The sequence below is a fragment of the Buteo buteo genome, chromosome 30, assembly GCF_964188355.1.
Source record: "Buteo buteo chromosome 30, bButBut1.hap1.1, whole genome shotgun sequence".
NCBI lineage: Eukaryota > Metazoa > Chordata > Aves > Accipitriformes > Accipitridae > Buteo > Buteo buteo.
The window spans coordinates 3,674,938-3,694,458 of record NC_134200.1 but is presented as its reverse complement, the minus strand read 5'-3'; the positions used below and the strand labels follow the sequence as shown (position 1 = coordinate 3,694,458).

At 41.2% G+C, this 19,521-nt stretch overlaps 1 protein-coding gene across 1 annotated transcript; it reads left to right on the top strand.

Annotated features, from left to right (window-relative positions):
• Positions 1-1,535: 1,535 nt before the first annotated feature.
• LOC142025829 (poly(A) polymerase gamma-like) lies at positions 1,536-19,076 on the top strand. Its single transcript, XM_075018509.1, has 21 exons — positions 1,536-1,572; positions 2,074-2,305; positions 2,382-2,448; positions 3,121-3,202; positions 3,293-3,402; positions 4,637-4,690; positions 5,761-5,872; positions 6,561-6,650; positions 7,282-7,420; positions 7,577-7,649; positions 7,735-7,855; positions 8,173-8,257; positions 8,666-8,719; positions 11,119-11,238; positions 11,578-11,687; positions 14,010-14,131; positions 14,224-14,393; positions 15,306-15,412; positions 15,489-15,727; positions 16,613-16,684; positions 18,878-19,076. Exons 1-21 carry the CDS (start codon positions 1,536-1,538, stop codon positions 18,914-18,916), a joined length of 2,235 nt encoding a protein of 744 aa, XP_074874610.1. The 3' UTR covers positions 18,917-19,076.
• The last annotated feature ends 445 nt before the right edge of the window (positions 19,077-19,521 follow it).

Below are 19,521 nucleotides of genomic sequence, written 5' to 3'. Positions count from 1 at the left end.
ATTTAAACAGAAGGCTGGTGGAGGAATAGGTAGTATGCCACGTATGCTACTTTGTCTCATAAGACCTCTTCTTTGTATATGCCTGGCAGCCTGGTACAGTTGAGAGAGAGAGAAGGAAGATTTTATGCATTTAATTATTTATTTATTTAATTCTAAAAGGGGAACGAATTCTATTGGGCATAAGTCACTCTCTCAGTAAAACTTTCCAATGCCATTTTCCTCAACTTTTAAGGTGTGAGATCAAATTTTCAGTAATACATGCAAGCAACTGTAAAATAGCTACTATTGACTAAAAGAATTTACTCTTCATAATATCAGATATATCTCATTGATATTGGCCTTTATGTCAGTCTCTAATTATAGCCTCTGTAGGAAGAATGGAGCAATGAAAGGCAGCTAGATGGTGGCCTTCTGTACACTGGAAAGATCTTGGATGCTAGCAAAGTCTAAAAGCCATTCTTGTGCTGTGCAAACTTTCTGAAGTGCAGGTTGTACACTGCAAGTAATACGTAAAGCATGTAGGAAGTTGCTGCTGTAGGCGTTTTAATTTAGATGTAATGCACAGCAATTAAACATAGGCTTTCCTTCTGTATTTGTTATGAAAATGGTATCATAAGGAGGAAAATACGCATTAGGAGTATTTTTACTTATGAAGTGGAAGTTGACAATGCCTATAAACAAGGCAAGGCAAATTAGGTCAGGGCCTAGTTACACTTGAAAGTAAACAGCCGTTCTGACTGGGGAGACTAGTTAATAGGGCTACAGTCCTAATACCACCCCCCACCCCCTCGAGCTTTTTTGGAAAACGCCTAGAAAAAAGTTTGAAAAATGAGCTCATAGAGAAGGGGGGTGGGGGAGCCCACTAGGTGACTAAAAGCTATGTCTGTAGTTGGACAAAGCTACTCTGCGAGAGAGAAATCCATCTTCCCTCAGTGGCAGAGTAAAGGCAACAACTAGAAATAAGGAGTTGTAATAAGCTATCTTTTTAAAATCAAGTGTTGAGGCTGTCCTTTGAGCCTCATCCCATTCTAGCCAAAGTGGGTCAGATACCTTCAATAGTTCTAAGCGTCTCTTGACTAACCCAGCTAATATTTGGAGCTGTCCATTTGTGAAGTAGGAAAATAGCCGGTTTGAATAATGCCATCAGTAATCCCTGTAGCCTTAGGGTCTGGTTATGGACTCTTTGACAAGCATGATGAGTTGTAGACCTTTTCAATGTGTGTCCCCCTTTTGCTACTAGTGTTTCTGTAGAGACCCTTGATCCATTAAGTACAGTTCTTACCTCCTGTGCCACTCCTTTCTCTCTCCTGGTTTCAGCTGGTAATGCTCAGCCTAACTGGGCAGTGAGCTAGCTAAAGCAGATTTGAGCACCTTCTACAAACAGAGCTTAACTTGTGCTGCTCTGCATGCTGACGTACATCTCTTGGATTTAGATTAAACCAGATGTATGTAGAGCTAAGCATCTGAGCTATAAAAATGGAACGCTGTGTTAAGAGCACAAGGCTCTGCTAGCAACATTAGCTGCAGATTGGTTGATGTTTTCCTTCATCCTCTTCCATGGACAAAACCAAGGTAATGCTGAATTTACTGCAACAACTCTGTTTAACAGACCACTTTGTCCTTGCTCTGCAATCAACTATAATGTCCTTTCAGAATCAGCAGAAGCACAGCAAATACATTGAACTAAAAGAAGCCAGTGTTAACTTGTCTTGTTTAATGTGATCAGGAAGCTGATGGGAATAACCTTAACTCAAAAGTGCTGTGAAACTGAAATGTGTCCAAAACTTGTGCTGTACGTAGTGTCACCCTTCGTGGATTTCAAACCTTTTCATTTCCTGGCGATCAGTTCTAACTGTCTAGCGCAATGCAAATAAGCTGTCTTCAGATGGTAGCAACTTGGATCTTTTCTTATATCCACAAGTGTTTTTTAAAGAAGTAGTTGTGGCTTCTAAGTTAGGTCAAGTTATCTAAAAACCATAAGCAGGATCTTTTTTCCCTCATTTATGTTAATGCTGGGCAAAAGGGCAGAAGCTGATTTGGAAACCTGTAAGTGGAAGGGTGTTTTGCAGTAAGGTGGTGGTTGTTGTTTTGTTGGGTTTTGTTTTTTTCTTTTGTGGGGTCTTTGGTATTTTATTTTCTCCCCCAGTACTCCTAGGCTGCAGAACCAGCCTCCGAGGCACTATGGAATTACTTCTGCAATTAGCTTGGCTCCTCCTACGGATATAGATTCCATTCATACTCAGAAGCTGCTTGAAGCGATGAAAGCATTGGGGGTATTTGAAGAGGAGGAAGAACTGAATCACAGGTATAACAAGACTGTAAAATTTGTTAATGTCCTGGGGTTTTTTTTAGGGCAAACTTAACATGAGTTTTCTTTACAGGCTGGTCGTTCTTGGTAGACTGAATAACTTGGTCAAAGAATGGATTTCAGAACTCGGTGAGAGCAAGGTAAGGTTTTTTGATAGGTTCTTATCAAAACAGCTGAAGCCTTTTTGTTTCTTCCAAAGGCGATACTACTAGGATTTATGCTAAAGTTCAACATTTAACTTCCTTCTTAAGTATCAAGGAGATCTGTAGTAAGAGCCATTGAAATAATGTATAAAAGATACTTCAGATGAAGACCTTCAAGTCCTTGGGGCACTGAATAAATTTGTGAAGTGGCTCGATCAGTTGACTTGTAGCGGTTAACAAAGCTGAAACAAGACATTGTGGGGGGAGATAGACGGTAACTGGGCAGTAAACTTGCCCCAGACAGCCTACAGCACTCAATCTAGTTTGAAATTACTACTCTAGACTTGCCTTTGGAATGGCTCTTAGATGGTGTTAATGTATGCGGCTCTGCTGCAGGGAAGACTGATAATAGGTCTTAATTTGTTTAAATTGATGAAGCGACTGCTACATTACTCACCTTTTTTGTTGCTGCTGTTTGTGAGTCGCAAGCACTCCCTTCAGAAAAACAGTATCAGTCTATTAGACTAACAGCTCAGTATGGGAGGGAGAAGACATTGTTTATGGAGGCTGTTGTAGTCTTTCTAAGTAACTTATATGCTAGTTAAACTTGCATGTAGGTCAACGTGTATCTTTCTGTTCTCCAGAAAACTCTTTCTCTTCTACCCACAGAATCTTCCCCCTTCAGTAGTAGCAAATGTTGGTGGCAAAATATTTACGTTTGGTTCTTACAGGCTTGGAGTACACACTAAAGGTAAACTTTTGCTCTTTTGCTGTCTGGTCATAGTTGTAATGTTTGAAAGTGTCTTCCAAGAGTAACAGAAGAAATGGCATCTCTTTGCAGGTGCTGACATAGATGTGGCTTGTGTTGCTCCTAGACATGTAGAAAGATCGGATTTCTTTCAGTCGTTCTTTGAAAAACTACAACGTCAGGAGGAAATAAAAAAGCTGAGAGTAAGCAAGCTCTCTCCTTGATAGATTGTGCAACTCCGACAATAAGAATATTCCTGTTAAAGACTCCTATTGGTAGTGATTGTCTTACAAACCAAAATTAAAAAAGGACTTGTTTCTGAGTCCCTTGTAAAATACTGTCTACGCAGCAGGAAAGTGTTGGAAGTCAAGCTTTTGGTTCCCTTCCCCAATGACTGTACGTCCGATCAGAATCTCTGTGGTTCACTTCTCCCCTACCCATGGTTTGGGAATGAGTGGGCTATAGTATCAAAAAGCAAGGTTGTCCCTAGGAGCCTTGCTTTCATCTTAGCTGTAGCAAGGGGCTTGGCAAGAAGGTAACTGCGTGCAGGTAGAGGAAGGGGCAGCCTGAGAGCTGAGGAAGTTGAATGTGATGTGGAAAGGTTTCTGTCAGTACCTTTGCCATGGTGTTCCTCTGGGTGTACTTTAGGACCTCTAATTCATTCTCCTCTGGTCCTGTTCTTCTCTGGCTACTCAGCCTGAGACGTTGTAGAAGAGACGCACAGGCAGCTTTGCATAAAGTCAATAGGAGCTGTGCTGTGACTATACAAAACTGCCTTGTAAAATGACCCGCCGGTGCACATGTTGTGTACCTTGCGTATAGAACCGAACTCCTGAGAAGTGTTTCTCTCAGCCTGGTCTTCCTTGTGCAGACATTTTGAAAGACTTCATACGCATAGCTAATGAGCCTTTGTTTAGATGACCGAAGACAGACTCAGTGGGCTGTGGCACAGTTCTGACGAGTGGTCTACAAAATTGAAAACTGTCCCATAAGGTAGCTGACAGCATCTCAGGCATGGTAGAAAATAAAAATACAGGAGGCTAGTGCGTGCTGTCAAATGCGGACAGAATTTCCTCGATTTCTCTGGATGTTAACCAGTAGTAAGATAGCTACAGAAATCTCTTGCTTTTCTTCCTCACCACCAAGGTTAAGTACCTTACAACCTCTGATACTGATGGCTCATTGTGCCCTGTTTGTTCATTACAATATGTGATCAGCCTCCGAATCTCTTGGCTAAATAACTTGTTAAAGCTAGTATTATACCATCTTAGTGCTTGCTGTACTGCTTGCAGCTTAGGAACAATTCTTTTGGTTTGGAAGCAGCTCAGTCTTTATACTGAGTAGTTAGCAGTGTAAATTCTGCATTTGATCGTAGTTCAGGAGAAACATTAAAGTAGCAAACCATGTTTTCTTACGCAGTTATCCTCTCCTTTCCAGGCAGTTGAAGATGCATATGTACCAGTTGTCAAGTTTGAGTTTGATGGCATTGAGGTAAGCATTTGTTTATTTTTTTTTAAGTGAATAAATTTTTTCTTGCTTTGGAATAGGATAACTTTTCCAGGGAGCTGTGACTGTGCTATTTTGGACCGCAACGTATCCCAGGAGAAGACATTGCAGTAGAACGGGAGCTTATAGGAAAAGAAGCCCCTAGGGAGCCTAGCAGGCATGGGAGCATCAGGGACATCTTTTTCTAGACCTGTGCTGTAGACCAGGGTAGCCTGCTTGAATAGCATTTATCCCTAGGATCGTGCAGAGTGGGAGCAGAGGCGGTGTCCTTGCTAAGTCTTCTTAGCTCTGCCAAGCTAGGTATCTACAGAGGGATGTGTACAGTGTAGTTCACTGTACGAATCATGTGAGCAGACTAAATGTTTTGCTGCAAATCCAAAATGAAGTGGTCGTGGGACAAACAATCTGGAAAATGGAAAGTGAAAGTACTCATTTGACTCCCGCCTAGGTTTGTCAGTTGCAGGAATCCAGCTATCTTGAATACATCCTAGGCAATGAATCAAGACCTGCCTGCTGTAGTACCTAAGCGAGTTACTGCTTGGTATCACTATCACAAAGAGATTTATTCAATGACCTTTTTGTGGCCTTTATCTGGTACAGACTTTCACAGGATAATCTTCTTGCCTCAGACTGTACTAAAATCCAGATACTTCAGAATCAAAAGGGCTTACTGCATAAAGGAAATGCTCTCTCCTTTGCTGAAGTATAGTTGAGGTGACTGAACTTAAGTCTTAATTCTGTGAATAATTTTAAGTTCCCTTTTAATTGGAACTCTAAGTCTAGAGTAATCTTTTCCAACTTAAAATGCCCTCTTCCTTTCCCTAGCTTAAAAAGAAAGGGGTGATGCAGTGAAGGCTTTGTAAATAAAATTGGGAACTTCTAGAAATTGCGTTGAGTCTTCTGGGAAGTAAACCTCTTGGGAGATGTATCTATAGTCACATAATTCTAAATACAACTGTTAACCACTCTTTTTAGACTTGAGTAACTGTCCCCCACCAGTGTGCTGTTTGCAGACTGCGGGGCATTCTAACGGTTGGCACTTTTTTCCTCTTAAGATTGATCTCGTGTTTGCAAGACTGTCTGTGCCAGCTGTTGCTGAGAATCTTGATCTCAGAGACAACTCGTGTCTCAGAAGCCTGGATATAAGATGTATACGGAGCTTAAATGGTAAGCATATTTGCACATCTTTAACAAGAAAATGTTACTAAAGTTGGTATGGAATGCACGTTACACACCCCAAGTTTCTGTACAGGGTGCAGAAACTGATCCCCTGTATACTTGAGGTCTGAGGAGGTGGCGAGTGGGCTTAAATTTAGCTGTTTCAAGTTGTGTGTTTAGATAGACCTGTGTTGCATGTTTCTTTGATTGGGGTGTGTGTGGTGTTCCAGTTTGCCACAGAAACTGCTTCAGATGAATAGGTAGAGCACTTGATAGAGAAGAATGTGTGGTAGTTGATTAAAAAAAAAAAAAGGATATTTAAAATACCTGAAGCCGAAGTTGCTCACTGTTTAACACTGACTGGTTTAATTGTTCCTGGCTGTCAAAAGAAACCTAGCTTTCGGAATCCTGTAGAAGGGCCTTATTGAAAAATGTTGGCTGTAGTCTAAAGTATGAAAAAGCTGTTGAGGGCACCAGTTACCTGAGGTGCTACTGAATGTGTAACCTCTAATTTGTTATGTTATGTGTCTGTAAGGTTATGTGTAACCTCTGATTTTTAAGGTAATACAAAGCAAGTAACGCAAACTTGTTTTCATAGACTTGCAGGCTAAACTGTAAGCTATTGATCCAGTATAGCACAGAACTGACTTGTACCTGTTACCAGGAAGTGCTGTACTTCAACTGTTTTTTCTTACAGGCTGCAGAGTTACTGATGAAATACTGCACCTAGTGCCAAATAAAGAGAACTTCCGGCTCACGCTCCGCGCAATTAAACTGTGGGCAAAACGTGAGTAATGTGATTGTTTGTGATCTTTAAACTTTTCAGAGGCACCTCGTGCTGAAAAAACAATAGCGTTAGAAGTCCTTCATCTTTGGATAGCTGTTTAAATAACAGGTTTTAGTTCAAAACCTGTGTTTTAGTTTAGATTCAAGGACTGTCCGTGAGGTAGATTCTGTGGTTTTTTTAATGGGGGTAGAGTGGGGAGATGAGGGGAGTGCCTACAAGACAAGGTGCTGCATTGCTTACCAGGAACCTGACTAGAAAGGATAAAAAAGCCCAGTGAGGTATAAAAGCTTGATAGATAAGGACTAAGAAAATACCGTTTGCGCATGTGACTAGAGCAAGTGCTAGAAGAATGGCAGAACCTTCTTCTTAAGGGAAGTTGGAGTGAAGCAGTAGCTGTAGCAGTGCAGGCAAATTTCAGAGTAGCAGTATTTTGGGAAGTGGTGTGGTACCGATTCTTTTTCTCATCGCTGTAAGGACCAACAGTTTTGGCCTCGTTGCACTGCAAAAATAACTGACTTGGAGGCCGAAGGGTGCTAGGTATTCTATAGATTGTGAAGGTGGTGCTGTCAATTTGAAGGACTATACTTGGGCATGGGAAGACTACAGGCTAACGACAATGTCTGCATTGTAGGACGTGGCATTTACTCCAACGTGCTGGGATTTCTTGGTGGGGTTTCCTGTGCTGTGCTAGTAGCGAGAACGTGTCAACTCTACCCAAACGCTTTGGCTTCTACTCTGGTGAACAAGTTCTTCTTGGTTTTTTCAGAATGGTAAGAGCTACTTATGACTATTTTGAGTTGCGTAAAGCAGTAACACTTTCTGAGCTGGTTCTTTATATAAGATTTAGACCAACACCGTTCAGTCCTACCCTGAATTACATGGCAGAGTTTTAAATGGGCAGTCAGTTCCTGGCTTTTCTTGTTTAGGGAGTGGCCAAGACCTGTATTGCTGAAACAACAGGAAGAGAGCAGTCTTAATTTACCAGTATGGGACCCTAGGGTATGTAGACATGGAATTTGGAAGCCTTTAAACTTTCTTCTAAGCTAAGCTGCTGGTGCCGAGCGCAATTGTTTTAACATCACAGGTGAACCCATCAGACCGATACCACGTAATGCCTATCATCACCCCAGCCTATCCGCAGCAGAACTCTACATACAACGTATCTACATCAACGCGAGCGGTAATGGTGGAGGAGTTCAGACATGGTAAAGCTCTTTCCATGCTTATTAACTGCTTAACAGGTGTAATTCTTGCAATACGAAACCACATTACCTGACTTGGTTATATTCCGTGCGGTGTTGTGCCCTTTTAGGCAGAAGAGTTCTCTGGGAAGTATACCTGTTGCAGGCAACAAGGGACCAGTTTTACAATGAACTGTTGTAGTAGGCGTGTATTGTGTCAAGGGAATTCCTGCTTTTTGATCTGTCGATTACTGTTCAAAACCTCTCTCTTATAAAGTTTCTGTCACGCTCTGCTAGTCTTAAAAACAAAATGGTAGTAAGGTTTTCAACCTTAATTGTAGGTCTTGCAGTTACGAATGAGATTCTCCAAGGAAAATCAGACTGGTCAAAGCTCTTTGAACCACTGGACTTCTTTCAGAAATACAAGTATGTATGAAGTCTGTTACCTGAACTTGAAATGATTGCCGTACTGGTTAGCATAGTGAGTTTTAGCTTGCAGTCGAAATACGAGATGGCATTGATATGTTTGTTCTTCAGAAGCTGGAGGTAGTCATAGGAATTTTGGTAAGGATAAGTATAGGGAAGATAGAAAAACTGTTTGTGTTTTGCCACTGACACTGTTTTTATTAAAAAAAAATCAGCTCTGATACTCAGAAGGCAGCAGAACGCAATTCTGAAGGATGTAATCAGTTTTTCTTCAGTTAATACTGTGCTGCCTGCAGGATATAATGTGTCTTGTCTGGAAGTCATTTTCTATACATTTAAGGCAGTTTTGGATTCATTTGAAGGAATATCAAGTCCTGAGCTAGGATGTTACTTTTTCTTTTCTTCTAGACATTATATTGTGCTGACCGCTAGTGCCTCTACTAAAGAGCATCACTTAGAGTGGTAAGTCTTGCTTTGAGTGTGGGTTCAATACATCATTGACGCTCAGTTCAGTGTTGCCCTTCATTTGGTTAATACAGTTCACAAAAATAAAGTACTCGACTGTGCAGCTAGGCATGGAATACAGTACGGAGTTAAGTAGACAGTTCCTCAGCAAAACTAAAAGCTTTCTTGTGAAGGGAAGTTAGCATAAGTTATCTTGCTGTTTAAGAAGTTAACCTAAAGACCTAAGTCATGATGAGAAGGAGCAAAGAGGGTTAGTGTGCGTATGCTCTGTGTCATCTCGAGAAGCAGATGCCAGGAGTCTAAGGAGACTACTTACCCAAGGCTACTTCAGTTAGGAAGATGTTCCTTGTTGCAGAGACTGAAGTAAATGGGGATTACTTGATGTCATCAGATGTGTAGTGGACACCGGAGAGCTTGATCTTTTACTGACTTATAGACCAGTGGTCTCCAAACTTTTGTGCACTCCTGTGAGCAAAACAAAAAAAAAATAGTAATTTTTGAACACATAGTTGCGGTCTAGATCTACTTCTTTACAAGTTACGTACACATTACTGAAGTTCTCAACTTTTCTTCCTGGACCCAGTGGATTGTCTTGTGCACCCCCTGGGGTACATCCCCCCCCGACACTTTGAGGACAACTGTTGTAGAGCCTTAGAAGACTTGGTTTCATAGCTTTTTTACTGGATGTAATATTTAATTTAGGACTAGATTGCACTCAATGCTAAGTTGCTCTGGTTATGTAGTCCGCCTGTTCCAGAGCCTACTTTTCTCCAGTGAAGCGAAACAAGGCTGTTTAATCGGGGTGAAACCTGACCGTCTGCACAGAGTACCTGAATGCTGATAAATAGTGTTTACTAAGTTTTAATCTAGTAGTGTGCTCAGGCATCTTGTGTTTAGTGCTGGAAATGATCATCTCAGCATGCTTGGTAGTGGATAGGTAAATTGCAGGAGTGCTGATCTACTTTGTGAAAGGTAATGTGAGAACCACTTCAACTGTGGTTAGAGAACATGACTGCTTCTGACATGGTATTTGTCACTGTCTCAAGGGAGACATGCCAATAATAACTTGTTGAACCTGTGTGAATGGGCTGACTAATTGTGAGTCTTGAAATAAGGGGAAACGGTGAGGAATTAAGGTACTGTAATGTGTGTGGTGTTCTTATTCTGAAGAAATGAGTGCTTTGCCTGCCTTGCTCAAGTAAGCAAGGAAAATCGCTGTGTGTACCAGACCCCTGTTCTGAGGACACCTTGGTTATACTTCAGGGTTTGGCTTGCGCTTTAAGGCAAATGATTTAATTCTTGCGCTACCTCTGAAAGACATCTTATTTCCTGTTTAAAGATAGCTCTAGTAGGTAATACCTCTTACCTGAACTTGTTAATTTGTTCACTTAAAAATCGTGTCAGCTACAGCTTGATGTCAGTCGCAGTTAGGTATACAACAAGGAGTTATGGGCAGAGGGCTTAGAGCCAAATAGTTTTTAATGTGAAATGTTTTAAGTGAAGAAGGCTTATTGTATCTCACAATAAAGATGAGGAAAGTCCTGGCTGCAGTAAAAGCTGACGTTTTTGCAGTGACAGAAATGGCAGCAAACGGGGCTTAGTTTTGCATCTGGGAAAATGAAAAGCAGAAGACAAACTTGCTTCCGTTTGCTATAAGAACAAGTTTAGTTCACCAACTCTTGAATGGATTTGGGAATAGATGGCACATCTCTGTTGTTCATCAACATACGATACTTGTGAAGAACGTAGAGAGTTCTGGCTGCTTTCAAGGGTAGCAGTGTTTCAGGTAGAAGGGTAAAATGCCAGTACTTCATTTAAAAGAATAGCCTTTGTGGTCATGATACATTTCTTGGGTAAGTCTCTGATGAGACTGTGTTGACTGGATCGTTTGTTTAGTAAAGGAACTATATTTTTCAGTTTGGCTGGAAGAGGGTAAACTCTTTTCACAGGTCAATCTGCAGGAAGAATAGCATCTTTACTCAGGTGTAATGGAAGAGTTGTGCTTGAGCCTTTTCTAAAGGGTTGTTCTCCTTGATCTTTGGGGTAAAAAAGAAGTTTTGCTGCACTTCAAAATGCAGCCAGAGGTGCTGGGAATCTGCTTCTTGTTGATATTTTCATCATAGGTTATATGTTGAAGTGTTGTGTCTGACCTGTTAAGAGTACAAGTTGAACTTACTTACTGCCTCTGTCTTTGGAAACTTTGAAGCTCCAATGTGCCTGGAAACATCTCCAGCTCCAGTGTGTGTGATATAAATATCTAGTATCTGCTCAGCTGAATGAATCTTACTACTTACTGACTGGTTAGCATTTTTGTATTAGCATTGTATTATAAGAAAGCGTATAACTACTGTGCTGGATACAGTCAAAAATGAGTAAATGTCTCTTGTTCTTGTCAGGATTGGCCTTGTGGAATCTAAAATTCGTGTGCTGGTTGGAAACTTGGAGAGGAATGAATTTATATCTATTGCACATGTAAAGCCACAGTCTTTCCCTGGCAGCCGAGAACTTTGTAAACAGTGAGTTCCATTACTTTTCTGAACTGGAGTTTGGCCGATGTATTGTACCTTGTTTATATTCCTTCACCTCAGCTTACCTGTGAGAGATGCTCAGTTACGTACCTACTGTTTTGTAGGTACGAGGTCTGACGGGCAAGGTTCTGAGCATGTAGGATCTTTTTAAAGAAGGGAGAACTTGAGGGAGGAGTTCTCGGAGAACTTGAGAATGGGCTGACTCCCATCTTTAGCTGCTGCGTACAACTAAACTGTTTTGCTTAAGCCCTTCTTGAGAGTAGATACTAGCACCCAAATAACTGGCATCTGTGCATAAATGATAGATTTGTGACTGTGTCTTTTTAGGAGTGGATATGTGTCAATGTGGTTTCTTGGAATCGTGTTTAGGAAAGTGGAAAATGCAGCAAGTGTTAACGTTGATTTAACGTGCGTTACACAGTCATTCAAGGATACAGGTAAGCCTCTATTTTGCTCTAGTCTCGTAGGGTTTCATTTTTTTATTCTAGTGCAAGTTGCTTCGCAAAGTGAATTGTGCTTCCTTCTGGTATTAGCTATTTCTGTAGAGCGTGACACATAGAAGATTAGCCTTAGAAACATACTATTTTGACACTTTGGCAATGTAAGTCCACCTTGAAACAAAAGTGTGTACTACAGTCCTATATACCATATCCCCTATGTGAAATAACAGTTCTGCAGATCATAGTAAACGATCAGAAAGGAACTGCGATTCCTGAAATGGACAGTCAGATGTGAAGCCAGGAGAGAGATGTCCCTTTACTGGGTGTAGCTACACTTGTCAAAAGCAGTTGTCAGTTGCTGAACTTTGGAAGTGGGAATTAACTGTATCGGGCTCTAAAATTAAGTTGTGAATGCCTGTTGACAGTATTGTTTCCAAAATAACAGTTTGTGTAGGATACCATCCCAGAACTTTGAAAGGCAGTGAGTGGTCACATCGTAACGACATGCAGTCTTGCACGTCAAGCTCCGTGTTCATCTTACTTTATTCCTTTTGATAGATGCAGAAATAAAGTAATATCGCAAGCGTTGTTAGATAATGCTAGAATAAAGGGGTTTGGGGGTGAGCAGTCGTCTGAAAGTATAGGTCTTTTCCACAGTCTGTTTACTTCTTCCCAAGCTGACTGCTCTTGTGCCTTTCAGAAGCGCACGTGTGCTGTGAGGCTCATGCCTTGCTATCATAATGCCAAACTAAGGAAATCGGGTTACTCTTCTGAAGTGACAGGTGCGTTTGGACAAAAAGTTCTAAACAGTGGACTCCTTTAAACTCTTCATCAGTGCAAACAAACATTTCTCCATGGTACCAGCGTGAGCTGTGTGTTGTGTTGCTCAGACAACATGAGTAAATGCAGCAAAAGCGGACCTTCTTTTTAGCTCATGCTTTGGGATATGAGAAAAGCACAGAAAAAAGGCATCAAAACGCTTGTCTGAGTTTCAGGCCAGGTGGGGTGACTTCCTCGGACTTGCACTGTTACCCGAACTGATGCTTGTCTTGTACGTGACATCCAGTGGCACTGTGTTTGAATGTTGTGGCAAATGTAAATCATGTCAACAAGGTTTGTGTACTGCTGAGAGGCTAGAACTAATGTTGAATCCTGTATTTCTGTGCACAGACTTGATTAGCATAGCTGTGTGCTCTCAGTTTAGTGAAGCACAGCCTATCGTATGTTTCAGATACAGGGTTTGAACGCAGAGAGATTGACCAGAAAAGGTATTTCTTGAGAGGTGTGATATCCTTTGGCAAATGTGGGAGTGACCAGTAGTTACGTGCAAGAAAGCTTTTATCATGTGCCTTGACTTTGAGAGAATATTTTGAGAGGGCAAAGTTGATGGGCTCAAGAGTATAAGGCTCACAGTTTGGAAGGCTTTTGTTAAATGAACTTTATCTCACTTTTCCATAACAACATTATTGGATTTACTCTGAAGCAACTGTTCCTGCTGGTGTGAATGTTCACATTTGTGCTTTTATTTCACTTCTAGATCTCCTGCAGAAAGACTTGTTGTAAGCCTTTTTGTTTTGGTTGCATGTCCTTCCTTTGATTCCCACTCTGTATGCTAGTAAGCTGACTTTCCAGCTATGCTCACGACAGGCTTGTTAAACTTCTCTAAATGTGCCTTAATTCTGTAAAAACTGCTGTGCTAGTATAGCGTTTTTTAGTTGCATGAAAGGTTGCTTGCTGGCACGTAAGAAGAACTGGTTTAAATTGTAGTGGTTCTGATAAGTCAGATGTCCTTCAAATCCCGTCTGTCTTGGACAGGTAGAGTTTTAACACCTAAATTACTGAAAAGTTGTATGATGTTACAGAACTGTTAGGAAAAAAACGCACAATCGCCACTGTAAATATCAAATAAAAAAAATTAGTCTGAATCTTGAGTAAGGTGTCTGTTCTCTCATCAGCTGAGCACAATTGGGTTGATTCAGAAAGTCATCTAGATCTATCTTCAACCAGACAACTAAGGGTTAAGGAGTATGATCTCCTTCAGGTTAAAATCAGCTCAGAGGTGAGCTGCATGACTAGCAAACCACAGCTGTAACTGAGCACATAAATGCATGTTTGAACTTAAAATAGCTGTTACGTGTCTGGTCTGTACTGGATGTGAAATGGGCATCTGGGGTCACTTTCATCTTGAGACAACTTCTTGTTCTTTGTTTGGGCTGGGCAGACTTCAAGGCTTGCTGTTTCTAACGAAACCATGTGTAACTTTGACAAATACCCAATGCAAACATTCCCACTAAGCTACAACACTACATTTCCTGTTAGTTTACAGCCAGGCTAACTACCTCAATGTGCTAAAGGAAGGTATGAAGATCGAGGCAGCTCACGTGAAGAGAAAGCACCTCCACCATTTTTTGCCTGCAGAAACCTTACAGAAAAGAAAGAAGGTATAATAAAAATCGGGCTCTTCTGGCAATTTTTTTTTTTTTTGCTTTAATAATTACTTGAAGACTTCATTATTTTGATGGTGTTGTTTCAGCAAAGCATGCCAGGTACTAGTCAAAATGCTGGTGGGCTTCAGCGCAAAAGGACTTCTTCAGATGGAAGCTGTTTGGACAGTTCCAGAGACACGGGCTCCAGAACACCAGATAATTCCTCTTTGTTACATAAGATTTCTAAAGTGGACACCTCTACAGCCGAGAGAGAAAGGTTAGCACCGTAACCTTAAAGCTGTGAAGAAGCTGCTTTTTAACTGACTCGCGATGTGAATGAGGTCTAGGATTTCTTGTTTGAATCTGTGTTGTTCATAAGCATGTGGAGGGCTCTAATGGCTTCAGGAACAAAGCTGTCATCTCCTTTGGGCACATGGGGAGAGGCAGGTTAAAGAAATCCTTGAAAAAATGAATTTAATATCCATGAAGACATGTAGGAGGAAAGGAGAAGTGGATACCGGAGGAATTATTTGGTCTTGAATGTAGATCCCCTTGGGTTAGTGTGTAAGTTGAAGCCGGAGTGTTTTCTATGTAGGTAATTTTGTTCTTTCTAACAAAAAGTCTGGTTAATGCCAAGCAGTATGATGTTCTACTGAAGTGCTGATCTTGATCACAGCAACACTAGAGCTGCTGCTGCCTTGGTGCAGCAGTATGAGAACTCGGGCAGTAAAAGTGGGTGTCACTTCCTGGGAGGTCTGCTTGTTCATGAGCTACTTCAGCCCAGGAGGAATATGTAATCTTGAGAGTAATAGCCCAAGAGTACCAAATGTGTAATGCCTGCTGTGTTCAGACCGTTTGGTACTGTAGGAGTAGCATTAAAAATAAAATAAAATGGGATGCCTGTATGGGTAGAGCAGATACATTCATGAAAAGCAGTACAGAGTGCTGGATATACTAAGCTGGAAGACAGTACAAGTACATAGAGACTGACTAAAGAAAACGCTGAAGTTTAAATTTGCGGTCTGAAGTTCAGCAAAATGAAGATCTCGTGCTAGATGGCCTGTTGTTTGGTAGAGCTGTGACAATGAGCTAAGAAGACAGACATGTGTCTTGCATGGGCTTTCTGGAAAGGAAATGTATAGTATTTTACAAACGAGCATTTTATAACTCTAGCATCTGACTCTTACAGAAATGCTGTGTACCAGAAACCTAACGGTGCTAACAAGAGAGAGAAGCTACCTCGTGTAGCTGTGCCATCAGTCTCTAAGGGACTCTCCATTCCTGTTACTGATTCAAGTATGTATTGACGTAGTGGGTGGAATGCAGTCTTTAATTTCATGGCTGAACTCTAGAAGCGCGGTGTCTCTTACAGAAGCGGAGGCTACAGTTGCAATGAGAACATTGGGACCTCCAGTTGGTGGCACCATTCCAGGACGTAACACAGTTTCTCAACCAGGAGCACGTTTTGTCCAAGGACAGCATGAATTAAGTGGGACTCGAATTACAGATCCTAAGAACACTGCACCTAAACGACCTTATTCACTGACCACTGAGGGACCTCATTCACCTCCATCAGAAGAACGGCCCAAAACACTAGCAGACGGAGAAAAGGTAAGGAAGGGGGGCTAGGCCAGGGAGGGTTTGAAGTAGAATTAATTCTTGATGTACAATGAATGACATAACTGAGCAGAAATGCATATATGCATCCCCAGTGGATTCAGGAATCTAAATTTAAGCATAATGCTAGTTTTACTAGGATGTAGGTGTGAGAAATTGTCTTGAACGTACTGTATAGCTATTAAACAATTTTTTTTCCCCAAGATCTGGCACTAGTGACTGGTTTTGGTCTGGTGGCAGGCTCTCTAAATACTACTGTACTTGTATATTACTGCACTGACCGATTGCTCAATGAACTGGAAGCAGTTTTTAATTCAGAAAAAAACCCCAAATCTCAAAAGGAAGAGGATATGAATCTTATAAATGTAGACGTATGAGCTAATCTTGTTCTGGCAGATGATTTTTGAATGCCTCTTGATAGTTTTGCTGCTTTAGAAGTCAGCAGCCTACTCAACAGGTTGTCCACTGCTGAAATGAGCGTGTGGAGTTGCTTGTTAAATCTTGTTTTTGTGGAAGCTTTTGATTAATGCTTGATTTGTTTTCCTGCTCTACATAACTCGCCTTAAACAGCTGTTTGTGTGGCTTGACCTCTGATTTGAGGCACAGAACAACTAGAAAAAACTCAATTTTGACACTTGTAAAGAATCAGCTTGCAGAACTGTTACCTACTAATGAATACTTCAGGTACAGATTTCAAGGTTTGGGTAGTACGACTTCTTGCGAGGCTTGAGATTCCTGTGTGGTAAGGGTAGTGTTGTCTAAATGTTGTTTTAAGAATGGTCGCTAATATGTTTAATGTGTTGACTGGAAGCTGTACTCAAATATGAAGGTAACTTCAGTATAGCAATTATTTTGAGTCTGTGTGTTCTGTTCTTCTAGTTAACTGGCCAGGATTCAGCATTCAAAGGCGGTGGCAATCCAGAAGATGTCAGCAGCAGATCTACAGACAATGTAATTGGGAAGGGGTTTTACTCAGTAGCTAACTGAAAAGCTGAATGGACTCTTCTAGTGCCTAGACTACCTCACATCAATACTCTACACGTTTATTGATGTAAACAAAAATATGCTTTTTAGCTTAACTTTTTTCAGTCTTCATTTCCCAAATACATTCTTGTCAGAGTTATCCCTATTAGTCTTTTCAAAAGTCTTGACCGTCACTAGCTGAAACAGCTTTGGAAAAGGCCACAAAAACCAAGCTGCCCTGTGACTTGGATTCAGAATGTATGTCAACAGGTTAAGTAGTTACTGCAACCACGTTGTGGTTTCAAGTGTGTATGAACGTGCTTGTATTCATTTGTGCTTTCCTAGTGCATGTGCATCTATTGTTCTCCTCGTAAGCTATTTTCCCGTTTGGCACATACACTCCTGTGCAGCTATCACAATGGGGCTCAGCTTCCTCAGCTAGCAGCTGTCCCCTGCCTAACACGGCCACGTGCTACACAAGTATTGCCTCCCGTGGAGGCCCATAAATAATTGAAGTATTGAAGACAATGCAGCAGAGGATGCTACCAAGGTATGGAGACGATAGACGTGTCCCATGCCGTTGTATCTGATTTTTGTCTTGAGACTGCTCCAGCATGAGACTTGAGGGCTTTTTTGTTGTCGCTGGGTAGGAAAGCTAAACTCAGAACACACAGCTGAAGATGTACTTAAACATTGCAATAGCCAAGGCTGTTGTGACACTGCTACCCACCTGCAAGGTAGAGTCTTGAAAGGAATTGGCATGCAGAGAGTGTTTTCAGATAATCCCTGAAAGCTGTTCTGCGTGGTTACATGACAACTTGTAGTAGTCTGAAGTTCCAGTTCTGTAAACCGGTAACACTGCTTACCCAGTTAAGTGCAGGAGGGTTTTTTGAGGGGTGGGGAGAAATTCTGATCCTATGAAAGAAATCTCTTGTGCTATCTCTTTATTGTAATTTCTTTATAACTTGGTGTTTTTGTAAATGAAGTTGTATGTTTTTCCAGAGTATTTTCATATGTACTGTAAAATACTGTCTTCCAAAAATAATTTTTTCTTTTTTTTTTTTTTTAATGCACGTGGGATCTGCTTAAAAACCCCAAACAAGTAAACCAAATGTAAGGCGGGCAGGGCAGTGCCACAACAAGTATGTTCTACAAAATGATGATGTCATGGTAGAGTAAATTTGAGGAGACTAGGAACACTGCTTTCCTGCTTCTAGTATTTCCAGGTTTTGAATTCACACCCTCTGAATAGTGCAGCTTGCAAACTGCGTTGACAGCTGAAGTCCCAGTTTGCTGTGCGGACAACAGATACCCCTGACTTCTTTTAAAATTAGTTGCTTGGCTTAAAGAGCAATTCTGAGCTCTGATCATCTTAAGCATCCACCTCAAACCCTAGTGACAAGACCGAAGGGGCATGTAGCTATCTTGCACGGTCTTCATTCTCCAGCATTCCCCCTACTGCTGGTGTTCCAAACTTGTGGAGGAAGCATGACCATGACCGTATACTTACCTTTTTTCCTTATTACCTCTGGTTTCCAGCTTGCTTCAAGTGCAATTCATCTCTTAGAAAATGTGCCTTAGTGGGTTTGAGAGGTCTTATTCCTCCTTCTCCCCTCGAAAAAAACCAAAACTTAAGAGTGCAAGGCTTAGGTTTACTCACAGGTTGAAATGAAGAAAGAGAACCCATGCTACTTAAGTGGCTTTTAGCAGAGCTACACCTTGAGTTTATAAAATGGTTACCTTGGTTTTGTGACCTGTGTTAAAACCATGGTCTTTCAATACTGTCAAGTCTGTGTACTAGTTACAGTAGGTATACAACGTCAGCACCTGTGTAAATAAAACTCCATCCTGAATTTGAGGGAATTAAAGCTGGAGTAGGTGATAAGATAAACAGCAAAGCAACTATGAAAAGTGTTTTGTAATGGTCTACAAGCCTGTAATATTACCATGCTTTTAAACAAATTCTTCCACTTGAATATTCCAAGACTGTTAAAGGCCGTTGTGCCCTTAACCTCTAGTCAGCACATGCATTTCTGCAACTGGTCTCAAACTAACCTAGCTAATTGATATCAAAGTATATGCCTTTACATGGATTTTTTTTTTTAACTCTTGCTTTGCAGAATTATCTTCTAATTGTGCTTTGTTGTTGTTGTTGTTGTTTTTATCCCCCCTCACTCTTAGGCTGTTAAGAAGAAGTTTAGGAAGAAGTCAGGTTACTAGTTTCCTGGACTTGATCCAGCATAGGTCAGATGACACGCTTTAATCTACCCTGACTCAACGCTTGGCCCCGTGCAGAGTGATGTTGCTGTTCTGGAGTTTCCCTGGCTAGTGCAGAGGTTGGATGCTGCCCCAGCACTATGCAGATTAGATTACAGCTGTTTTAAATAAAGTTCACACTGCACCAATTCAACTGAAATGTTCTCCTTTGTTTATGGAGCAAGTCTTCTGTCAAAGTGATTGAAAGGCAAGTTCCTCGTGCATAAAGACTCCTCTCCCTACAATGCACAGAAGGAAACAACCCAAGCTAGAGACAATATTGCCAAGCGTGGTTCCTGTCCTTTAGGGTGAATCCTTCCAGCAGGCTTTTATATGCTCTGGGAAACATAGGCGGTTATAACTTTGCAGCTGCTGTTGACTCTAGCAGTCCTGTCTGAATCTGGTCCAGCGTAGGTCAGCAAGAGTCAGTGCTAGAAGAAGCACTTCTTAGCTGTTACCAATTGCATCATCACATCACTTCCTGGCATAGTGTCTTATCACTGATCATCTGGGGACAGAGGTTTTTAGTCATTTGCCAGATGGAGCTGGTAGTAGGGCAAGTTCTTTCT

What these genes read in the sequence shown, in the direction of transcription:
- LOC142025829 (XM_075018509.1), top strand. Translation starts at nt 1,536, where the DNA reads ATGTTTTCCTTCATCCTCTTCCATGGACAAAACCAAG. An exon ending in CCTTACAGAAAAGAAAGAAG is followed by an intron (nt 14,132 to 14,223) that starts GTATAATAAAAA and finishes GTGTTGTTTCAG; the next exon opens with CAAAGCATGCCAGGTACTAG. An exon ending in CACTAGCAGACGGAGAAAAG is followed by an intron (nt 15,728 to 16,612) that starts GTAAGGAAGGGG and finishes CTGTTCTTCTAG; the next exon opens with TTAACTGGCCAGGATTCAGC.